Here is a 22,775-nt window from a genome sequence, read left to right on the forward strand (position 1 = left end):
ATGAGGAAGTGGTGGGCACCTGTTTACACCATACTTTTATTACTTTAAACCCACTTACATTATAATTTGCACAGTTATAATTTGATGCACAGTAAGATAGTAATTTATCAGAATCTCACAATGTTTTATTCAAGGCCTGAAGAAGCAACGAAGACCACATTTACCCATACTTATCGATTTCCTATTCCCATATAAATGGGCCTCAAAGCACAAGAGATGCAAGGTGATAAATGGGAAGCTAGGACTGGCTTAAGGTGACTCAAGTGGTATGGAGACTCTTAACATCTGGCAGGTCTGAGACTTTAACTTGAATATCACAGTTCTGAATCCTGATATTGGCCAGCTCATCATTTCGAGTTGATAAATTGGGTACCACTGAATTGAGAAATAGTAACACTTCTCTGAATAACACACAGCACATTGGGAGTTCTAGATAAATTATCACATTTAGTCCCTGTGTTACAAGGCTCGGGGTTTATAGCAGGGCGCGTGCCGACCAATATGCTATCTATCCTCAGGAATGGTTCATACAAATCCATGTCCTTGATATGCTTTCCAAAGATGGCCGGGTTGCTTTTATTCCCTTTAAAGTCTCTCCAAGTGCCTGCGTTAAAAACAAACCAAAAAAAAAACCAGATAAAGCCTTGACCAAAATAAAATTGTTTGTACGGGTCAATACGAGGCGAGTTGCTGGTTTGGGTTTTTTAAATATTAGCTCTGGGGGTGGTGGGAGACACATTTTGAATGATGTAATTTTCCCTTAATTGTAATCAATATATGACCTCACACTTGCTGATCGTAAAAGTGACAGCAGGAGAAACGGAGAGAATAAAACGCCTCCACTTCGTTATACTGCGCACATTCCTAAATCGGGAGGGACCCGGAAGCACATGCATTAATGCAGGGCCATAAACAGGAGTATTGAGAGACCTCCGTCTAGATTCAGTGAGTACCGAGGGGAAGAGCTCAGAGCTGCCATAAAGAAACCAAGCCTGTGTTTTAACGCTTCACTTAGCAGGGCTGGTAATCTAAATATTTCCACTGCAGTGTTTCATGTGCTATATTTAAAGCCTTTCTTGGCTGCCAAACGTCTTCCTGTGAACAGGAAGCAGCTGGTGTCAATGGGCACTGCCCGAGTGTGCGCTTAGTGCTGAACAATGGCTCTGCCGGCCACAACTGCTGTCCAGGGAGCAAAGGATCAGAGGATGCTTCACACGAACAGGTGGATGAAAGCCCCACTATAAAGCGCGCCGCGCACAGAGACCCTGTGCTGCTCTGACACCGAGAGGCAGAGAGGACAATTTTACCAAAGAGACTGATTACCTGAAATTCCCTAGTACCCGCCTTCAAGAGCAATAACCGCGGGCTAGTCTTTCTAGAAGGGCTATCCACGCAGCGTGTGTAGATGTACAGAAAAGAGAGATGGACAAGGTCAAGCTCTACCAATCAGAGGGACACACAGGAGGGGCGGATCTTCAAAGCTTCGCAATAACCCGTGTGGACGGCAGGGAGAACATTAACATGGCGCTAAGCAGAAGCTGGTTCTATGGCACAGTAAATGCCAGATGGAGACGAAAACCCCAAAGCTCAATTCAAGCACTTTAAGGGGCATCTCATCTTTCACATCTAATCGGACTTTTGGGCGGACATAGTGAAGACATTATTTCACCAAGTGCATGTCGTCCCATGCCTTGACACTAGCAGGCAAGCCTGGTCACCTACGGTAAGAATAGGGCCAATATGTTAAGGAACTGCTGACTGACAGTAGGACACAAGTAAAGGACATTGTTGCAAATTACAGTGCACCCCAATAGTCCAGAGATTGAACTGTCAGGCAGTCCCTACCAGACAGAAGAGCAGCCACCTAAAATAATGTCAAAGCTTGAATTGAATGAGCTGGCGTTATCACACCAACTGCAGCGCATGATGACGTTGGTCAACAGGTGTGTGGTGCTGTGTAGCACCTGTGCAACAATGGAGGCCATCAGAGTCGGACTGGTGTATAGGGCAACCTGGCAGTGCCCAAAGGGTTGCTGTAACAGGTCAATGTGTGGGCCGCTCCGTTGGCGGTTTGTTTCTCTGATATTACCACAAACACTGCATGTCGCAAACACATTAATGAACATGCCTATATCTGGGGAAAAACACACAAAGCTTGTCTTTATAAGTTAAAAACTGCCCTAATTTGCACTAATGGGGGGGCACTTTTTTGGTGCCCGGGCCTGTCCCAGTCGGACCCTGGATACCACCTTGGAAAGGACTGCAATAACAATTAATGTATAAATACTGTTCTACATTCCCTACCACCGAAGTTCGGCTCAAATTTTGGAAAGAGGTCAAATTACTGGGCTTTAATGGAATTAGAATACAGCAGAGAGCAGATGGGCACCAGTGGATTTTGTGCTGATGCTCAAAGTCCACCTAGACGGATCATATACTCGTGGCGTGTAAAGTTCTCCTTACGTTTCAGACTATGCAACAGTGAGACATGTACTGCACTCTCATACGTAGGGCAGCGCTGAGAATCCTTTGGCTTCGCAGAGCTCTTATACGGCCATGAAATGAGCTACTCGTGCCCAAATCCAAACATGTGCCCTAAAAGCCGTGCGCACGATCAGTCAACCTCGCGAGTGAGGAAAGTTCGTGCACTCACAGCTGCAGAGCATGGACGCTCTTAAACAGTAATCTCAGATACGAAATAAAAATGGCTTTGTGGCAGGCAACACACTGGAAAAAAGGCTGTGCAAACTCGCAGTAATGATAAAACGCACTCCATGGAGCTCTTAACTGTTCCAGCAAGAGTCTCCAGTGTGCACTCTAACGCATTAAATTCTGTTCCAAATTCTGGAATGGAAGGTAAAACAAACTTCACACTATGAAAACCGCATTGTGGCAGCCACTGAAAACACCAGAGTGCAACAAAGTCAACACAACCATATGCTGAGAGCTCAACTGGACCACAACCAGCTTCGAGGGGCGAACGCAGGAGCAGAACAGAATATTAGCCGGGATTAAATCTCTAGGTCTATAGCAATTTATACAATAAACGGATACAAAACGGATGAAGCAGTTTTTGCGGTAAAACGAGAACTCTAATCCTTTCGATCTCCTAACCACATGTCAACTGTAAATGAGCAGCAGAGCCATCGCATAGGCGGCATCAGAACATGAGGTGCACAGCTCCAAGGAACGGGAGGCAACAGATCGCTTCATGTACCAAACAAAAATGGAGAAGATCTAGTACCTCCAAGAGACTGACAGACTGAATTGTAAAATAAACAAGCATTTGCAATGCAACGGGTCTCGCGTTTGCTCATGTTTGAGCTGATAGCGTTGTGAACTCCTAACCCGACTTTTAACCTATCGGCAAAAGTGCATTTATGTACATAACCCGAAAAAGTGCAATTAACTGTGTAAAGCGCTCGACTTCTGCCAAGCGAAATCGTGCTAGTAAATTAGAGAAAAAGTAGTCCACGAGCCGGACAGAAAACAGCGAGCCTCGCATGTTTTCTGTACTTGGTCCCTGCGCTCGAGGAGGGCTAGCCACCGGAAAAGGCATGACGTATGCATGCCTTCGACTAATGAAAGCAAGCAGATTTTATTAGGCAAGCCCACGAACCAATGAAAAACACTGACGTGACGTCGACAGGGCTCCGAGCCCTTTTCTAAACCCTAAAGTGTCTTGCTGCGATACGCCTGCGCGAGCGCATGCAACGCAGGCTCGACCCTAAAAAGACTTGTGTACCCAACCGCAATGTTTACTGTAAACCCCGATGTACCATACAAGATGTTGCCATCAGTTGCACCTTGTAAGCACCTCATATTATTTCACAATATACGCTAAGGAAAGCAACTTTGTGAAAAGAAATGCTGATTGCTTGTAAATGGTTGATGGGAGACTCTCTGTATTTTAAACTGCTTGCAGAAACGTGTGCTTTAACATAAATAAGGAGGTCCGTGTACAGAACCAATATACTTACTATTAAAAGGCAATAGTAAAGCTTAGAGCTCCATTGGGCATTCCTCTTCCCTCATTAATAAATTAGATCTAATTTACCTAGAGCTCTCAACCAACCACAGCACTGCAGCCCCCTTTAGGCGAATACTAATTTAAATGGATTGGTCTTGAATCTACAAAAGTGGTGTAGTCTTACATTCACATATATCAGGTTTGTGGCTGCCCCTAAACCCTAATCCCCAAACTACTTTTTTTTCTTTCAAAAGTGGGAGCTGCGAGTCAGTTGATAACAAAATGGCCAAAGATTTCTTGGAGGCTTTTGCTTCACAGTGATGGTCTTCAAACATTGTGGGCCTTTAGTCCAGAAGGCTCCATGGAGCAAAAAAAAAAAAAAAAAAGACTTGAAGCAAGCTGTCAATCCAATGACGTCAGAGCTGCTTGCTTGTGCTGTTTCGCCTTGTTTTTGATCACCTTTCTAGCAGGCCGCTGTTCTGCACGTGCTGGAAACTTAATCAAACCGGCTAGAGCCCTCATATGAGCAGTATTAGCGCAGTCAAGTTTAGGAAGAACTGAACCACACAAAGGCTGTCGCCACTCTCTAGTTATGCACTGTATCCTAGCCAAGAATCATCCTCTGGGTATGTACACCATCCTAATCAGTCCCCAAAGCTAATACGTTGATTTGGGCACAAGTGCAAGAACCTTTACACTGGTTAAAGCAAAAGTAGGGATGTGTAGAAAAGCCAATGTGGTTGTAACATGGGCTCGATTTCAGTGATTGGCAGCAGCAACCAAAAAGTTTTTCAGTTGGCCTAATTTTTGTTACTGCACTCAAAGTGTAAAGTGGAGCTAGCTGTACCACTCCAAATATTGGAGTGGGAGATTCTGATACACCATGGTTTGTAGTGAGAAAGTGCGATTTTGAGTGCGAGCTTATAGCAAATCTTCAGCTGGCGATGAAGGCTGTGGTACACCATTGGTGTGGTTCAAAGGATATGGGGATGGAGTGGAAATATGTGCCACATTCATGGGTGCATTCCATGGGCTGTAGTGGAAGGATGTGTCACAATGTGCTTTGAAGTGGAAGACAGTAGCACACTGCGGGTTGTAGTGGGAGGCTGTGGTACACCATGCTGTGGCATACAATAATTTGGAACTGGAGGCTATGGTACACCATAGACTGAACTGGGAAGGAGTACCACACTCCATAAGTAAGTGTGAGGCTGTATAGTTTGGAGTGAAAGGTTGTACACACAATGGTTGAACATCGTAAGTTGGAGTGAGAGGTTGTTGCATACCATGTGTTGGAGTGGGAGGTTGTTGCAGTGGTTGGAGGAGGTTGTTGCAATGGCTGGAGCAGGTTGCAGCACCCCAAGGCTAGGAGTGGCACACTGTGGCAACATGGTTTGAAGTGGAAGATTGTGGAATACCAAGTGTTGGAGTAAGAGGTGTTCGTAAGCCGTTGTCTAGAGCAGTCTGCAGCACACAATACATTGTAGTGAAAAGCTTGTAGGACATCAATATTTGAAGTTGGAGGGTATGGCACACTAAGCAATGGTATGGTAGGTAGTGGCAAATCAAGGTTTGGAGTGGGAGGGCATGGTTTAGATTGCGAGGTTACAGCACATCATGGGCTGGACTAGGAGGGTGTGGCACACCATTCGGTGGACTGGCAGGATGTGGCACACTATGGGTTGGAGCAGGTAGATGTGACACCATAAATGAGAGGTTATGACAAGCCACGGTTTGAGGCAGGTTGTGGCACACAATAGATTTGAGCGGTAGGTTGTGGAAAGTTATGGTATGAAGTGAGTTTGTAGGACACCAGAATTAGGACGGGGAATTAGTGGCGCACTATCAGTGAGTGTGGCATGCAATAGGCTGGAAAAAGCGTTTTTGGTACACCATGAGGAGGAGTGGGAGGTTGTACCAAACCAGGTTTCAGAGATTTGGTCAAGAGGAACTAACTTCATAGTTCAGATATGGAGGACTAGGTTGCTAAAAACAGTACGCAAAATGCTGAAATGTCAGTAACATACATGGAAAGCGATCATGAGATTGAAACTGCATTTCCCCTTCTGCACATTAACCACTCCTTCCCAGTCCATACAGTAATATATGGACACACTTATAAATTGTATTAAGTTAAAAAGGAAGTTCGTAAGATCAGCATGCAGACTTCCCACCCACAAACTGTTCTTCTTAAAACAGGAAAGGACCTATACTGTCCTCTTTCAAAGCATCACTCAGACTATGAAAACAGAGGTCTGGGCTAGAAGAATTTCCGAATTTACTATCCAGCATTGGAATTTCAGAAGCGGTTTGGCACATTCAAGTTTGCTGATCATTGGATGTCTGCAGATTTATAAAGTACTCAGCCTATCACTATGTATGCAATGTGCCTGCATAGAGATTGAAGGCAAATTATGCAATCATTATGTATCCAACCCAGAGAAAGAAATCAGATGGCAATACCACTCACTGCACACCTACAGCCACGATGACTCGGGATTCATTCATGAATACACTGCTGTACATGCAAGGCCATCAATAAAGAAACTACTCTACAGTTACATTTCCATTGATACATTTTGGCATTAACATATGGGCATTTAATCAGCTAAACGGAATAATTCTCGGGTGGGCAGAAAAGCCACAAAAGACATCAAAACACAAAGTACGAAAAAGCACTAAAAGCAGCTTCTGAATTAATGACATACACAACAAAGTGATCAACATGGATGAAATTACAAGGTGCGTTATAATCAGGTTCAAACATGATTTGACTCAATAATCACTAAATGTTACATTCTACTGTAATTTGAAAATTGTTTTTTTTTAAAATGTTAATAAAATACAGAAGTTTCGTGAGCTCAGACTATTTGGGATACACATTTTTATGACTAAGTACAGTTCTTATATATCCCACCACAGCGTGCATTTAAAAACACATTAAAATGTAATAATTATATTTATGGACAAAAAAGGACCAAATCGTTTTAATTTAGTCTTTGAGACATCTTGAAACAAAAACTGCACCTTGACAAAATTCACCACGAAGTATGTGGGATGGAGAAGGATGCAGTGAACTTGCTTTAGCGCCCGACTGGCAAGCAGGGCTTCGCCTGCCATTAAAGCCTATGTGCATTCCCCCCAAAGGAATTAAATGTGATACAAACCTGGGCTCTTAAACTGATCCGGGCTGGGCAGGTGGTGTAGGGGGGAGTTACTCGCCGAAGCAGCGTGCTCGCTGCGAAGCATCTGAGCCGCCCGAGGACCCATGGAACCGTAATCCGCGTAGGATATTTGAGCCCGCTGATCACCGGGCGAAGAATAGAAACCGTAATCGGGGATCCCTAGAGATACAGGGACTCTATCATTCCGGGTGCCATACTGTCACGTCTCTTAATTAATATGACATATTGCCGTACTGTACATTACAAATGCGAGATGTAAAAAGTTATACGTTGAATAGAGCGGTACCATGCATGAGCCCAAATTTGATTACATATTAAAAACAAACGATTGCTACACAGATGTATTCGGTTCCACACATGTGCATGCACATCTGTGACCATAAACCTACACACAATGAATGTGCACTGTATGGAATACTGAATGAATGTGCACTGCATGGAATAAAGCTTTTCAGGGAGAAGGCAATATTTATTCTGCAAGCTGTCACAGCAGGACCGGTGGGAAAGATTGCTTTGCTAGAACATTAGCAATATCTGCGGATACTGGAGGTGAAAGGGGCGTCCCAGCCGCACTGACCAGGACTTCGTGTGAGGCAGAAAGAATTGAACAAGCTGAGTAAAATCATGCGTATTTGTTTGCAGAATCATGTACGCCTCACAGGGTACAGGACTACTTATGAACTATTCATGCTATTAATCTGTACAGTCAAAGCACACAACCCATTCAGTCGTTCACAATGACCTGCATAAAACATATGCACTCAGTCAAGAGATGTTCTAGACTGAATTGCATATAAAATAAAGGCCGACCAAAGAAAACGTGGTATCAGTTTTCTGAAGCCAAAAACATCTATATTTATTAAAACACAAAACAAGTTTAAATTCTAGAACGTATACAGAAAAGATACTACACGTTTAAAATATAAATACACACACATATCCCCACTGTGTGGGGGAAACCATGAAGTGCAAGTTGTGCCTGTGTACATATTCATCCCCCAAAGGTGTATATTAAAGTGTCATGTTCTGCTTGCACGAGGCATCTGTCCATCTGCCACCAGCATGTCTAGCCAGTGGCGCTTATTTCTCCAAGTAACACAAGGCAGGACAGTGGCTGACCCAAGCAGGTCTGAAACATACTGAAAGCCAATAAGAAGAGACTCACCTGTAACACTTAATCTCTCTTGCTTTATCCTCACCACAGACTACTAAAGCATGTAACCCCTGGGTGCCACACTGAGGACACACAAACGTACTTTTTACCCACCCAAAATACACTGTTCTAGCTCTGGCATTAGTGAAAGGGGAGGGGACCCCACCCGAGGGCCAAGGGCCAATAGAGAATGGCTGGCATGCTGTTTGTAATCCGAGAAAAGAGTGAAGCAGGGGATCCAGAGTCACAGGTACAAAACTGATTATTATAGGTCGAACATTTGAAAGCCTGTTAGAAAAAAGGAAATTTAGATTAGCAGTACCCAGAAAATGTATAAGACCAATGAGGGGAAAAAAGTCCAAAGGAGGGCTTTTTATATTTCTGATGAGAAGGATGTTGGTTCTTCTCGGGTAATAAGTCTGCAACCTTGTAAGTACCCTGTTCTAGCACTTGATTCTCTCATGGTAGCGAGGCACAGCAGTCCAAAGACTACTCGGGGGAAGTGATGTGAACTAGTACCCCACTCTGCAGGTATGTAACAAACAAATCCCCTAAATAAATCAAGTACAGACAGAGCTTTTACTTATTAAAACAAAAAAAAAAGATAAATTACTTTATTACGAACACATTACTCAATACTACACATTCATTCCTAATTGTCTACCTGATAGCAGATGGAAACACCTCTGGTGACACCTTCATAACAATTCACAGCACCTGGCGACCTCTGAAGCCTAAAACCACATTACCCCACCTCTACTAGAAACAATACATTTTGGTGTAGTTATCGAAGGCAAGCCCAACTGGCTCTATTACCTCATTAGTAAAAGCAGAAGTATTTCACAATAAACCAAATCAACACCATTAAAATCACGAAGGTTGGTACCATCTTACAATGACATTCACAAATACCTGTAATGATTCCAAGCACATGGAAAGTTGAGTTTTGGTTTTAGTGGAGTGCTCCAGCTACCAGGTGTGGATTTTTCAGGTGTCTAAACCATTTATATTTATGTATGACTGTGCTCTCTGCCCTCCCTCCATGGGCACCTGGCTCCCCAGGCAGTGTCCCCTCCCTGCCAGCATTCCCAATGTTATGAGGCATCCTAGCTACTTGCAAGACAAGTGTGTAAGCAGGAGTCTGGGACCTCTTTCTTTTTGAGATCACACACCTGCTGGACAGGTCCACATAAGGTCATGAATCCCGCCCACCATAACAAGGTAATATCTCCTCTGCCCCCCAAAACGTAGAGGACCACTACTCACACTAGAGAAACAAATCTTAGTCTCTAGGTGCTAACTGAAGTCAGAAGTCCTTGAATCCATCCTTGCAGTAGGAGTTGTGTGTCACTTCTCTCTCAGCAGGGCCTTCCTTCAACATCCCTTTTCCAGGTTCAGACAGTTTTTAAAGGTCTCTCCCTTTTGCAGGAGGTTTAAGTGGGGAAGAAAGTTCCAGAAGGTAGGCATCTCTGTCCAGTCCTAGGGACACACATTACTCCACCCTGGCACCAACCCTCCTGCACAGCATTTTCATCTAACGATGGTGCCGCCCAGTGGTCTGTTTAAAGACCTTCCCCGAGAGCCTAAGCTCAGCCCCTAGCTGCCACAGCTCCCTTCTCTTCAAAAATTCAAAGAACAGCCTCTCTTATGACTGGCCACCCAATTAGAGTCAGTGGGGTAAAACATTCACAGGCCAGGTTCAGTGTGAAATTAATTATGACATGCAGATTATGTCCCTACGTGTTTCTCTCCTAAAAGCAGGCCCAGCTACTGGCTAGTGTGCCTGTGCTACGGAGAGGCCTCTGATCATCCTTCCCTTGACCAGGAGTGTAATTACCTTGACCCAGAAGGGTGATTCAAAGGCTCCAATCACAATAGGAGCAGAGTCAGAGAAAAGTGATAAACCTTGACGTGACATAAGGAGTGCAGGTATGTAACAATTAATATCAGATCTGCATTCGGTATCCTGATTTGCCACATAAATGGTGCATCACTCTAGCCTCAAGGCCTTCCATTGCAAAACTGTACTTTGGTGCATATTTTGCCCATAGTGTATGAGACAGTGAAGCACTACACATTAACATACTGACACTATTAATGCCCACTCATAATATAAGGCCAAAAGGTCAGCACCAATCCAGGAAAGGCCCCTTCGGCTGAATTTTGCTTCTGTTGCCCGTTTGCTTGCAGAGCGATTGTGGAAACAGACTGATGTAGAATCCATCACTCCCCTCCACCAAATAGCAGTGAATATTTGAGATTTGTTTCTCAAGTTAACTGCAACCTGCTCATTCCTGAAGAATGGTCTGATCCCTTTAGTACATTTTACAGATTGTATATTTTGGAATAGAAAAATACTTTGGAAAAGCAACTAACCCAAATGCAGATTCTACACAGAATCAGCTCTGTTGAGGAGACTCACTGGTTAAAATTAAACGAACGGTTCGGAAATTGATCACTAGAACATTTTGTCACAGTAAGTAACACGGAAGATAGCATTACTAAAAGACAGCTCGTTTTAGATCATACAAATCTCCTTGGTGTGGCCAACTCTACTTACTGAAATCAAGTATAATCTGGCTAAAAGGCAGGATGAAAAATTTCACCGATAACTTTGAAGTCACTTGAAGAAAAAACTGCATCCAAAGATTGATTGTTGTGGTCTAACAGAATAGTAACAAAGCTATTATTTCCACTGTGGTGTTTTTTTGAATCAGAACATATCAACAATGTCTTGCCACTGGGATACTCTATTAAGAAAGGGATCAGTACTCATACCAAGTGACATAGATGTTATCTGAAGTGGTAAAGTCCAGCATTTAGTTTGAGGATGCCCTCCAATCTCAGCAAAATCGCACATCTTACTGTTGCTCCCACTATGGCACCACCTGGCAAAACGATCGATTCTTCACTTCCTGGGGTTAACCTTGTAATACATACCTGAAGAAGATAAATCTAAAGACGGAGATCTTGCCCAGTACTAGACCAATAACTGACATTCCCCTAATTGCTTCAGATAATCAGTTAGAAAGTAAGATAAGAGACAAAGAACTTGAAAAGATATGAACATTTTAGAGCTGTAAAGTTGTGCTTGCCTTAATTGGACCATGAAAAGGTAAGGAACTGGACTATTAATACCTTTAATTACACCTGGACATCAGCTCTAGCCACATCGCTCCAAACTGGAGTTGTTGTTAACAGCCCTAGACTAACCTCTTTTACAGAACACTTGGAAATAAAGAGAAACAAAGATAATTTGATGGGGCAGATGCAAAATAAACGAACCCATAACCAACACTGATTGGTGGGTTGAGGAGATTTATGACGAATAGACTAGATAAATCAATAAGAAATGGAGTATATTCAATGACGGTCTGAAATGACAGTACCACACACTGAAGAACTTTCTTGAAGTCAGACTTCTTTGAGCAATGAGGGGTGTGCTTTCTTATTAACATATATGGAGTTTACAAGGAAAGGCTTGAGTCTAGTAAGGTTCATCCCAAAAAAATATCAAAACCGGTTACTAGCAAAACAAAAGACATGTCGGTGTCTTATTGGGATACAAGCTAGTCATCAAAAAGCACACTACAGTTTAAGTCAACGATGTATTTGCAATAAAAAAATGCAAAGATTATTCTTTTTCAATATTCTGTGGCATTTGAGAAATACTGTTAAAAAGATCCAATATACGTTTCAACAATGTGATTATTAGCATGAATAATTCATTGCCAATGAAGGATTGCTAATGATGTCCGGTATCCGGTGAGCAATGCACTGTGGCACAATTTAAAAAAAAAATCTTTATATGGATCACAAAAACGGCATATACACTGCAGTTCTGTGACTATGAGGTAAGACAGCCGATCCAATTAAGCATTATTTGCTGATATGTCTCAATAGCTACATATCGTCTGGTGCCTGTAGCAAGCAGGGTAGTCTAGACTCGCCAAGAAGCTGTCGGAAATCCAATAAAAAGACGGGCAAGAATATTTGTCTTGGCCACAGCGGCATGGCCTAATCCTTCAACTAAGCTTGTCTAATGCTGCAGAGTGCTAAATGCAGTGACGGTGTCCTTGGTGATATCAAAAGTGAATTATTCAACAATGGCATCAGGGTGATGCAGTATATGATGCCATGAGCAGTTAATGGGGATTGCAATTAGTGATGCCACCTTAAATTATGCATTCTGTATATGCAAAATGTTGCATTGCAGGTCTTCCAAATCAACAGAAAATACTGTGCACAGTCTGCCATTTGCATTGCCACATACAATTCTTGGCTATCAAAAGTGAATGGTAGCTCATGCATGCAGTTCCAGGGTTTACATCACAGATCAGATTGAGTAATCCTCTGCTTATGTGTTCTGGATACGGTGTTCTACTCTATTTCTGGTTGGGTTGCACTTTCATGCTGTATGGGTTGCAAGGGTACAATTTTGCTGTCTGGAAGGGTTAGCAAAAGGCATTCACCCCTTAATCATTTACATGCCGCTTTGCCCAGAGATAAGAAATAGTGGAGGCCTTTTGTTGCTGGCTGTTTGGATATTTGCGGGCGGTGCGCTTTGATCACGGGTCCCACAGGGAGGAAAGTGATGTGCAAAACATTTTCATGTCTCCAGAAAATGCAAGCTAACCGAAATAAGTAGAGCTCCTCTTGCACAATCTCTCTTCAGCTGAAACGTTGAAAATACGGATTCTAGGTGTGTTGCATCCCAAACACATCTGAGCACACATTTCTTAGCACCTGCATTCTGTGCTTCCCTGCTAGCATGGCTGCACTCACACACCTTTCCTCATGTTCCCTTGTATGTTGCCACACCCAACAGCACACGTGTGTTTGCAGCATTCTGTTATAACAAATAGGATTACCCAAATGGGTGACTAAATGACGTGGTGGATGAGCAGCCTCCCTGCAAAGGATCACTGCCCAGCCCAGGTGGCAACTCAGCTGTGAACAAATTGTTCTTCCATAAAATTACTTATACATAGTCAGTCAGCTTAAGTTGTCCCAAGATATCACCAGATCAAACGTGCTACTCTGACCTTTGCTCTTTATTTGGTCGGTCTTCTTCGTAGAATGATAGTGGGTTGCATAAGGAATGAAAGGATCGTGAACTAGAGCAGAAATGTCGACTTTGGAACGTGTAGACCTAGGTTCTCTTCCCACCTCTAGAGTTTGACTGACAACTGTGCAACTCTGGGCAAATCAATCCATCTCCATGTGCCTACAATTATAGATGCTCATTTATGTAATGTACTGCAATTGTCAGTATGTGCAATGTAACACTTTTGTGCATTTTAAGGTGCATCTAAAACCCCTGGGCATACATGACATTTTACCACGTGCCAGCTCCTCCGCTTCCCAATTAATGTACACTGCCCCTTTGCTACCCAGCTAGAGTCTTATCATTCCGTAAATGACACTGGCAGCAGGAAATTATCTGTTCTGCCACTTATCTTTAATAGTGGAACGTGTGCAAGGTGGAATAAGACATCAATTGCGTCTCTATAAGATGTGGGAAAGGATTAGAGAAGGGCAAAGGCATGTCCCTGTATTGGCTGGTTCCCAACACCACATAAGTGTTAACAAACATGAACCAATAGTACATATGCAGAGTCAAAGAATGAAATAAATCCTCTTTAACAGTGAACCCCTTTGCAAAGTTCCATCCTTCAAATATGTAGGAAGGTGAGAAAACGCCCTCTGACAATATTATTACTGCAAGAAAGCCCTCACCACCCAGGTTTTATATCAGATCCTATTATTGGTACAGGGAGCTCCGAGACTGTCAGAAATACCTAACATAGTTCTGTTGCTTCGTGTACACTGAAAAACACTCTTTTAAATGTTTTAAATTATTCAGGCCTAATTGGTCCTCTCCTCTCGATCCTGAATGGATGTAGCAAAAACGTGGTAATGATGAATTTTTCTTTTTTTAATTAAAAAAGACCATTAAAACGAACTTTTACCAAGGGTTTCTCAACCTCATCAGATGCTGGTACATGATTGCTCTAAGTGTTGGAGCTAGGAGGGATGTAAGGGGGAGAGAGAGAGCAGTAGAACGTGCAGGTGGCAAAGTGAATCCCTTTGTCAATAGACAAATAAGAATATTTGGGGAGACCAAGCAGTAAGCGGTTAGAATCCAATCTACTCATGAGAAACTAATGATGAATTTTGCAATGTTAAACAGGATGCGAGGACAAATCCATCCGACGGTGCTTGAGGTTATGTTTATAATGCAGGAGTCCATATTTATGCACAATATAAATAGCATGCAGAGCTTTCCAGAGCTAGAGCACATGTACTATTAGGAGCAGAGTAAGGTTAGAGAGGTTGGATGAGGCAGGGATTCAGACATGTCTATCCTGCATGTGTGAGAATGTCAGGCCATGTAGTGCTCAAAGGAAAGGTGGATATCAGAGGCATAGTCTATGGCAAAGAATAAGATGACTCAGACATCAAGAGCGTACTTAAAAGAGCTGAAAGATCAGTCTTATCCAAAGCAGTAGACAGGTCCAGCAAAATCAATGCAGAGAGCTGGGGATTAAACCAGGCAGAGGTAACGAAGTAAGTGACGTCACGTAGGGCTGCCTCCAAGAACAGGAACACAAAGGTGGAGGGGACATAGCGGGATATTATTAGGTAGGTAAGTAGTGAGCCTAATAAATATAAACCATTCAAGAATCTTCCAAAATAAGGGGAGCTGAGAGACACCCTTATTACCTTGTAGGATTTTAAGGTACCGAAATGGCCCACTGGCATCCTCCTCTGTGCACTGTTCTAAACTGTTTTGCTTCTAACAGCCCTTTCATATTACACAATGGCTAAAATAATGGGTTTTTTTCCCCAGGAACGCTGGAAAAAGGCAACTTCCTGTAAACGTCATGATCATAAATCCAATGCCACTAAAGTTTGAAAGTTCGCTAATCTTGTATTTTGATCTGTGCAAGGGGTTCCGCATCTTTAGATGCTGTAATGGGAACACAAGTGACAGCACACAATACCAATCCATTCACGCAGCACGCATGCTGGTACCAATCAAGGTCCATCTTCATAAGCACTAGATGTCCACTCTGAGATGCACAATTGTGACAACACCTGATTTAAATTGTGGGCAAATTAAAACCATGTAAATTACTTCAAAGAGGGCCGGATAGATATAAGGGAAGAGACTAAGGGCGACTCCCTTCCCATGTTATGGTTATTAAAAGGGTCTTCTCATTCAGCGTGGATCTGTCACAAACCTAGCTGATCTGTTTGCATTCTCCGGTTACAAAATCCTACTTTCTTGGGTTACAAAATCCTACTTTTCATATTGCTTTTGAACTTTTTACAATGATTTACTCCCTTTGTTAATTGAATTGCATTATTCATCCTTTGGCAATAATCTCATTTATATTGTGTATTTCCTTTCATTGTTGAAATGCAAAGTAATTTGCTAACCCTTGGTAGAGGTGGTGCACTGTATGAAATGTGGAAAAAAAATACACAAGGCTTGTTTGATCAGTTTAGGAGGTCAACAAATAACTTCCTTGCTTTCCTCAGAACTCCACTGTAAGAAGAAAATATACAAAATAAAAACAAAAGATCCGGCATAAAATGACACCTGACAGCTCAGCCACACACGTCCCTGTGCACCCCACCTTACATAATTCCTCTTCTGTACCCTAAAAGGAAGAAACGCAGAGACACCTCTGCAAAGATCTACACGCTACAAACCAGCCTCCCAAATATACCATCAATTCTAAGCAACACTGCTTCGAAAGTGTTAAAAAACATGAAGGAAAGAAAAATATCGCCACAAGTAGCATGCCATTGTGTGGAAAGGTGTCTATAGGCAATATACAGGAAAGCAGCGATTGCTTGCTGCTTCGATCTGTAAAAATATTCAGAAGTTGAATATTTACATTAGAAAAGGAAGCGTATTTGAAGAAGGGGGCTTCACGCGCAAAAATCCAATATAAGAAGTTGTGCACAGCAAGTTGTAACTTGCGGAAGTAGTGCGCAGGAGGGCAGGGGTCATGCATTAAGTGGATTCAGCATCAGTTTTATTGAATTCATTGGCAGACGGCCGACAGGAACAGGTCACGCTGTGCGGGTGCCGGCGTTACGCCGACCTGGCTTCTAATTATAGGTCAGATGTCAGCTCTACTTGGAAACCAGAGGACATGCAGGCAGCGCTGCCAGGAAGCTTTCACGCCGCGAATCACGAGATGTGGGCATAAGGAAAGGAACCAGGGAGATGCGCCCGTGAAACTGCTTCCTGTTTTACTAATTTACTGAACAGTCTGCGTTGTGGATGCGACCTCCTCCTCATTCGGCGACCAACGTTCTCCGCTGGTTCTGTCCTGTGTCTCCCAACACTCCCTCTCCCTTGGCACCCACCCCCGGTTTTCCCTTGAGAGGAGGCAACCCTCGCTTCCATATCGAACAGATATTTACAGCCCAAAGGCTACATGGGGCCCTCCTGCTCCACGGGGGCCTGTGTTACGCCTCTGGCGCTTGGTCCCACACCACTGAAGCCACAGTAATAGGCCCTTGTTAAACTTTGATAAGCGTTGGTAGAACAGGTTGCTGGCACTTATACAGCTATTTTACTTTTTTAGCCGTCTTTTGAGACCTACATTTCTGTCATTCAACAGAGGCCGCTGGCCCCGTCAAAACCCCTAATCCAGAGGATAAGAGTTGATGGTCGGCTGCACTAGTGATGCTTTACAGGGCGTGCTTTTTCTGAGCCATTTCCATAAGGCTTGCAACAACAAATGCACCCAAGTGACTCTCAGACATATGATAATACACCGGCATCAAGACGGAAACTAGGCTTATCAACAATGTTAATACAAGTCTTCCTTTTTGTATCCAAGAATCCATGCTATTTAAGCTGAGCAAACATGAAAAACACAAAGGTACATCCAGTAAGTCACTGATAGGGCGGGTGAGTCGTTTAGCATAGCTCACGGTCAGCATCTTTTCCCAACTTTCCCAAAGTCTAGCCCAGTCTTGTCCAATACAGACCCACAGGGATGGATCTATGCCACATTGTTGGGACAGACGCTCCAGTTTTGCTGGACAATTCTTGGCTAACCAGTACTGCACCTATAGAGTAGCTCCCACTTCCAGTCCTTGGACAAAGGAACCAATGTAATCAGGACTCTCACTTAATTCTTGGCAATCTCGAAGTTCTTTAACCGGACTCCACATCTTCCCAATTGTGCTATGCAGTGGAAAAGCTCCCCCTATGCAAAACCCAACTCCTACTACTTCCCTCCAAGCCTATGATCAAGACTACTTACTAGCTACAAATGGGCACCAGCAGGATTGTACCAATGTAGGCTAGTATGTTACATTGAAGAACAAAGCTGAGGACTACGGAAAGCAAATCCTACACTTTGACTGGCTGCTTTATAAACTGCTGTATAGCCAGGGAAGAAAACAAAGGTTTTTCACCTTTTTTTGCATGGATGAAGGCAACAGTAAAACCATACAATGGGCACATTCACAACACTAACCACCAGCACTTTGACAAAACAAGATATCATAAGAAACACTAAACTGCAAATAAACTCTAAAATAGTTTTAGTTATCACTTGCACTGGTACCAAAATCTTCAATGTCTTTAGATAAGCTTACAACTTCTTCAGTGTAGAGTCCCCAATAACTTCCTCCTCTTACCACATCCCTCTATCTCTCAAGCCACACTGCTTTGACGCTGATGTTTGCTAGTGTGGATAATAAAACAGACTTCTGAGAAGACATTTTAGAGGCTTTAAATACAAAAATATTTCTGCAAGGCATTTTCATATCCTCTGGTGTTCATTGGTGGACTTTTACCATCTTCTATCGGGTAAGCTTGTAAATGGCCCTAATGGGTGTGAGAGAGCTCCACTATACCTTGAACACTAGATTGGCAGGAGAAGGAATTATATCACTTCTGAAGCATGCAGTTGATAAAGGGTAATAGACAACTCACTTACGGGAGTCAAATTATGGGTTCAATACTTAGTTGAAATTAGTCTACAAACCCTTGACGTCTAATCAGAAAATGGCAAGTACCATCTAACAGGAAACCCTCACATCAAAATCTAAACAAGATTAAGAAACTTTATTTCTTGTAATTGTACAATAGATTGGCCTCTGCTTCCTCAGCATCAGAAGGGTATAAACTGGTTTTGTCTTGTAATTCTGTGACAGAATGCGTATCCCCTCTTCATCATGTAATATATACTGGATTCTCTTGTAATTCTATGATAGAATCGTCAACCACTACACCTCTGTGCAAGAGGAATATAAACTAGTCTTTCTTGTGGTGCTGTGACAGAAAGGGGCACCAGCTTCCTCTTTACTGAAGAAGTATATACTAGTCTTGTAACTATGATAGGCTAGGCTTCAACTTCCTAACGGAGGGTTATAAACTGATCTGTCCTATAATTCTATGACAGAATGGGCATCCACTGCCTATCAGAGTTCTTGTAACTAAGCTGAGGAATAGGAATTTGCTTCTTCTGTACTGAAAGGGTATAGACGGCACTTTCTTGTAATTCTATAACATACTAGAGTTCTGATTCCTCTGTATGAAAGGGGTATAAACTGGTCTGTCCTGTAATTGTAGGATAGAATGGGCACCCACTCCCTCTCTATCAGAGTTCTAAACTGGTCTTTCTTGTAACTCTGTGGCAGAATAGGGATTCACTTCTTGTGTAGTGAAGGGTGATACACTGGTCTGTCCTGTGATTCTAAGATGGAATGGACATCCACTCTCTCTGAACCGTAGGAGTATAAACTAGTTGTTGTAAATTTATGGCAGTAGACACATCGCTTCCTCTGTACCACAGGGGTATAAACTGGTGTGTGTTGTGATTCTGTGACAGAATCGGCATCTGCTTCCTCTCCTCCAGGACTATATACTAGATTTTCTTGTAATTCCATGAGAGAACAGGAGTTCGCTTTCTCGATGTCAGAAGGGAGCAACCCGGTCTTCCTTGTTGTTCTGCCACAGACCGGACATTCACTACTTCTGTACCGGAAGGGGGGCGCCGCAAACTGAAGTCCTGCGACACTCAGTTTGCAGGTTTCCGCATCAGACAGCAGCACAAGTACAGTTCTCCGGTGAGGCGTTTGATTGCTGCTGCCGTGAGCATCTGACTGCTTCCACTCGAACAGGCTCATTCTCAAAGCAAAATGATAACACCAGTGGCGCTCTCATCCTCCTGGGTACCGGCACTTGTGAAAATAATGACACGAGCTTCTCCTGGCCTGCGCTGGATGTTTCCACTCTGTTGCAATGTTCAATATTTATTGCCTCATCAGACGTCGCCAGTCCGAGGACAGGGCACGCCCAGCTTCCCTTGGAGGAGCCGCAGAGAGCCCGCTCTAGTCCGCCGGTTCAGCCTTTCACAAAGGATTTCCACTTCAGCGGCTCATCTTTAATCATTATAAAAAGCACAGAGGTTTAATCCATTTTTGATGTATACGCTAATAGCTTTGTGTCCTTGAAGTTCAAAGTGGTCTTCGTGCATGTCGCTAATTAGCCAAGCAAGCAGCCATTCAGCTCCCCCTCATGTTCCTAATTAGATCTTTAACAACAAACAAATGTCGACCTTCCACGGCTCCGCCACACTCCCCTCCATTCCGTGAGTGGTTTAGCAGGGGAAGCGGTCACTCTAGTTAGGTCTTTCTAGGGTTGAGGAAAGGATCTCGACGCCACATTAAACTTCCATCGGATAAACAAAATGAAATGAGCGTTTGTAGCCGTCACCTGGGTCTGGTGAGCTGTCGCCCTCCTCCTGGTAATTGTAACAGATATGTATGCAATCATCCCGGGATGAATGTTAATTAAGCAGTACAGTTAAATGCATGAAGAATGTAAAAATCAAAGGAAATTCATAAAAAGCAAAACATGTTATCGCCTGCACAAAGTGTAGGAATTAATGTAAACAAACCAAAGAAAAATAGCTTAAACTTTAAAAATAAATAAATAAATAAATAAATCAGAGGAGGGGAAACTTGTGCCAATGCCACAAAATGCCTACGTTTTGCTATGTATCTTTTTAGTGTGGCCAGGGAAACATTGTGCCTTGCAAGTGTATGCAGATGAATTGGGCTCGGGTTGCACCATGGTGAAGAAAGTTCCTTTCTACATGAGCATTTTTATGGAGCGCAATCTGTTTGTTTTAGTCTGGATCCAACTGCGGCTCACTGAAGTTAGAAGGGGGTCCAGAACTAGCATTAGAGACGGCCCCTGGAGATACAGCTTTGAATGGGTCAAAGTCTGTGTAAACTGCACCTTTTCAATACTAGTGTTGTATCACTATTCCAAGTCTTTCAATGGGTCCGCAAGCCTTACCGGTTGGTCTTGTTGGGCAGCCTTCATATACCCCTATGAAGAACCTCAATCCCCATTTGAGGATTTCCAGGCTTTGGTCACCAACACCAGGCAAGACTCTTCCTGCTGACTGGCTTATAACCGCCTCTTCTATATTACTTGGTCAGTGTGTGACAAACTCACTCATCCTTCAGAGACAGGCTAGAACACTTCTCTACGGAAAGAGAGGGTTTCAAGGGGATTACTTCTGAAGTCCTAACACCTTAAACTTCAGGATACAAACACTTCATGATTCTTGGCTGTTGGTGTCTGAGCAGCACACAACCAAGACAGCCCTAGTTCAGGATCTCGTTATGCGTGGGTTAGATATGACGATGTAAGTATATTCAACTCAATGAGAAACTGTAGTGCAAATGTACATCTTCCGAGTCAGGAATTTAATCTTGGTTCCAAACGTCAGAGCGGCCTGAGCACTGCTTGCTATACTTGAAGTGCTAAATTCCAATCGTATGGGCCCCAGTTTCAAAACTGCAACACGCTAATCTAATCCATTCTCTTTGCCATGCTGCGTACAATCAGCAATTAGACTACAGAGTGGCATTTATCAAATTCAGAAACACCTGGTCTGGGGCCGTCAAGTTAACCTATGCCACTTCCTCAAATTTCCAATGGCTCACATGTTTTCTTGCTAGGAGTTTAGCTCTCCCTCTGCTAAATCAAAGGCAGGGTCATCTGTTAATATAGCAGACGGTACCTCCCTACTCAGCAAATATCTAAGATTCTTCCTTCTGAGAACAGCACCTCTACAACTTGGGCTATCTAAGACTTTGAGTCTTCCAAGGTGTAACATTTCAGACTACAATGCCACAGGAAGATAATTAAAATGTATATACTTCGAAGTCAGCACTCTAGCAGGCAAGGAAATCGTGCATTTGTCTAGATGTAGGAAATAAAGTAACTTTTCTAAAGGTCTTATGAAAATATGATGCCGAACAATGCTCATGCACATACCATGATCATGGATATCTTTAAATATATCTTCACCTCTTTTCAGAGGCTAAATGGCATAAGTGAATATGGACTGTGGCTCTGACTGCCATAGGCTGGCAGTAGTACAAATGCAGTTGTGGCACATGAAGGGATAAGTATGTTTCTCTTCACGCTACTGTAACAGCTCCATTGCCTTTAACAAGTGTTTCTGGCTCCCCAGATACACAGAAACCCCTTTATGTGCAGCTCGATTAAAAGTATAGTCCCCGAAACATCTTCCAGTAGGACTTGTCTATATCAGGTCACACTCATATTACCTGTTCGGCTTTACCAAGGGAAGGATCATACGTGCGTGTCCATTTATACAGTAGCTGTATAATTTATACAGCCTCGAGGGGACGTTAAAATCAAGGGTAGCGAAAACCAGAAGTACACGGTTCAGGAAGATGGCTTTCCTACACAATAGTATAAAAAGCCTGGTATCCAGGTCTCAGCAATGTTACTGCATTGATCATTCTCTCTAAATAGAATCAAAGCGCTAGAAAGCAAAATGTTAAAGAGGCTTTCACCTCTAAGGAGGAGGGAGATTCAAATATCAGACGTGACCATGGAATCTGTGAAATACTATATGATGCAGTTTCAGTCCAATACAAAGTGGGCAAGGCACACATTCTCCAAAACACTCACCATAAGAACCAGAACTATCATACCAAATGGCACGACTGTAAACACCAGTGCGTGTACAGGAGCTTCTCAGTTAAATACACAGGACACAACAGTCGTTCAAGATCACTGTACATAAATTGCAGTCCATTACTAATTGTGGCTACAAATGCTCTTTTCCATGTAAAGAAGTTCAAATATACAAACATTTTGAATTTAATTTTCATAAGTCAAAAAAGAATCTTAACTGTACTAAAGGTGATTGTGTAAAGACTTCACATATTGTTATGTTAGGCTCATATTTTAGGATGTTATTTACAAAGCTTTATTTCAACAATTACAAAATAAAAAATAGCAATCTAGATGTTTTGCGCAGATGAGAATAGTACTTGTAATTAAAGTTGTTCAAATGTTAGTTGACGACTATATTAGATTCTTCTGAGCGTAGAGAGAACAAAAAAGGTCTATACAAATAGGACAGAACTCTGA

At 42.8% G+C, this 22,775-nt stretch overlaps 1 protein-coding gene across 19 annotated transcripts in view; it reads right to left on the reverse strand.

The window, feature by feature from the left end:
- Positions 1-22,775, reverse strand: part of MSI2 (musashi RNA binding protein 2) — a 1,016,916-nt gene that overhangs the window by 85,406 nt on the left and 908,735 nt on the right. For 8 of the 19 annotated variants that reach the window (XM_069226626.1, XM_069226625.1, XM_069226628.1 and 5 more), the window contains one exon: positions 7,138-7,314. The exons of the other annotated variants lie outside the window; for them this stretch is intronic. In XM_069226626.1, the coding sequence (XP_069082727.1) occupies positions 7,138-7,314 (177 nt within the window). The remainder of the gene's footprint in view (positions 1-7,137; positions 7,315-22,775) is intronic. 19 annotated transcript variants of the gene reach the window in all.

This window comes from Pleurodeles waltl, chromosome 3_2 (assembly GCF_031143425.1).
Source record: "Pleurodeles waltl isolate 20211129_DDA chromosome 3_2, aPleWal1.hap1.20221129, whole genome shotgun sequence".
In the NCBI taxonomy this organism is placed as follows: domain Eukaryota; kingdom Metazoa; phylum Chordata; class Amphibia; order Caudata; family Salamandridae; genus Pleurodeles; species Pleurodeles waltl.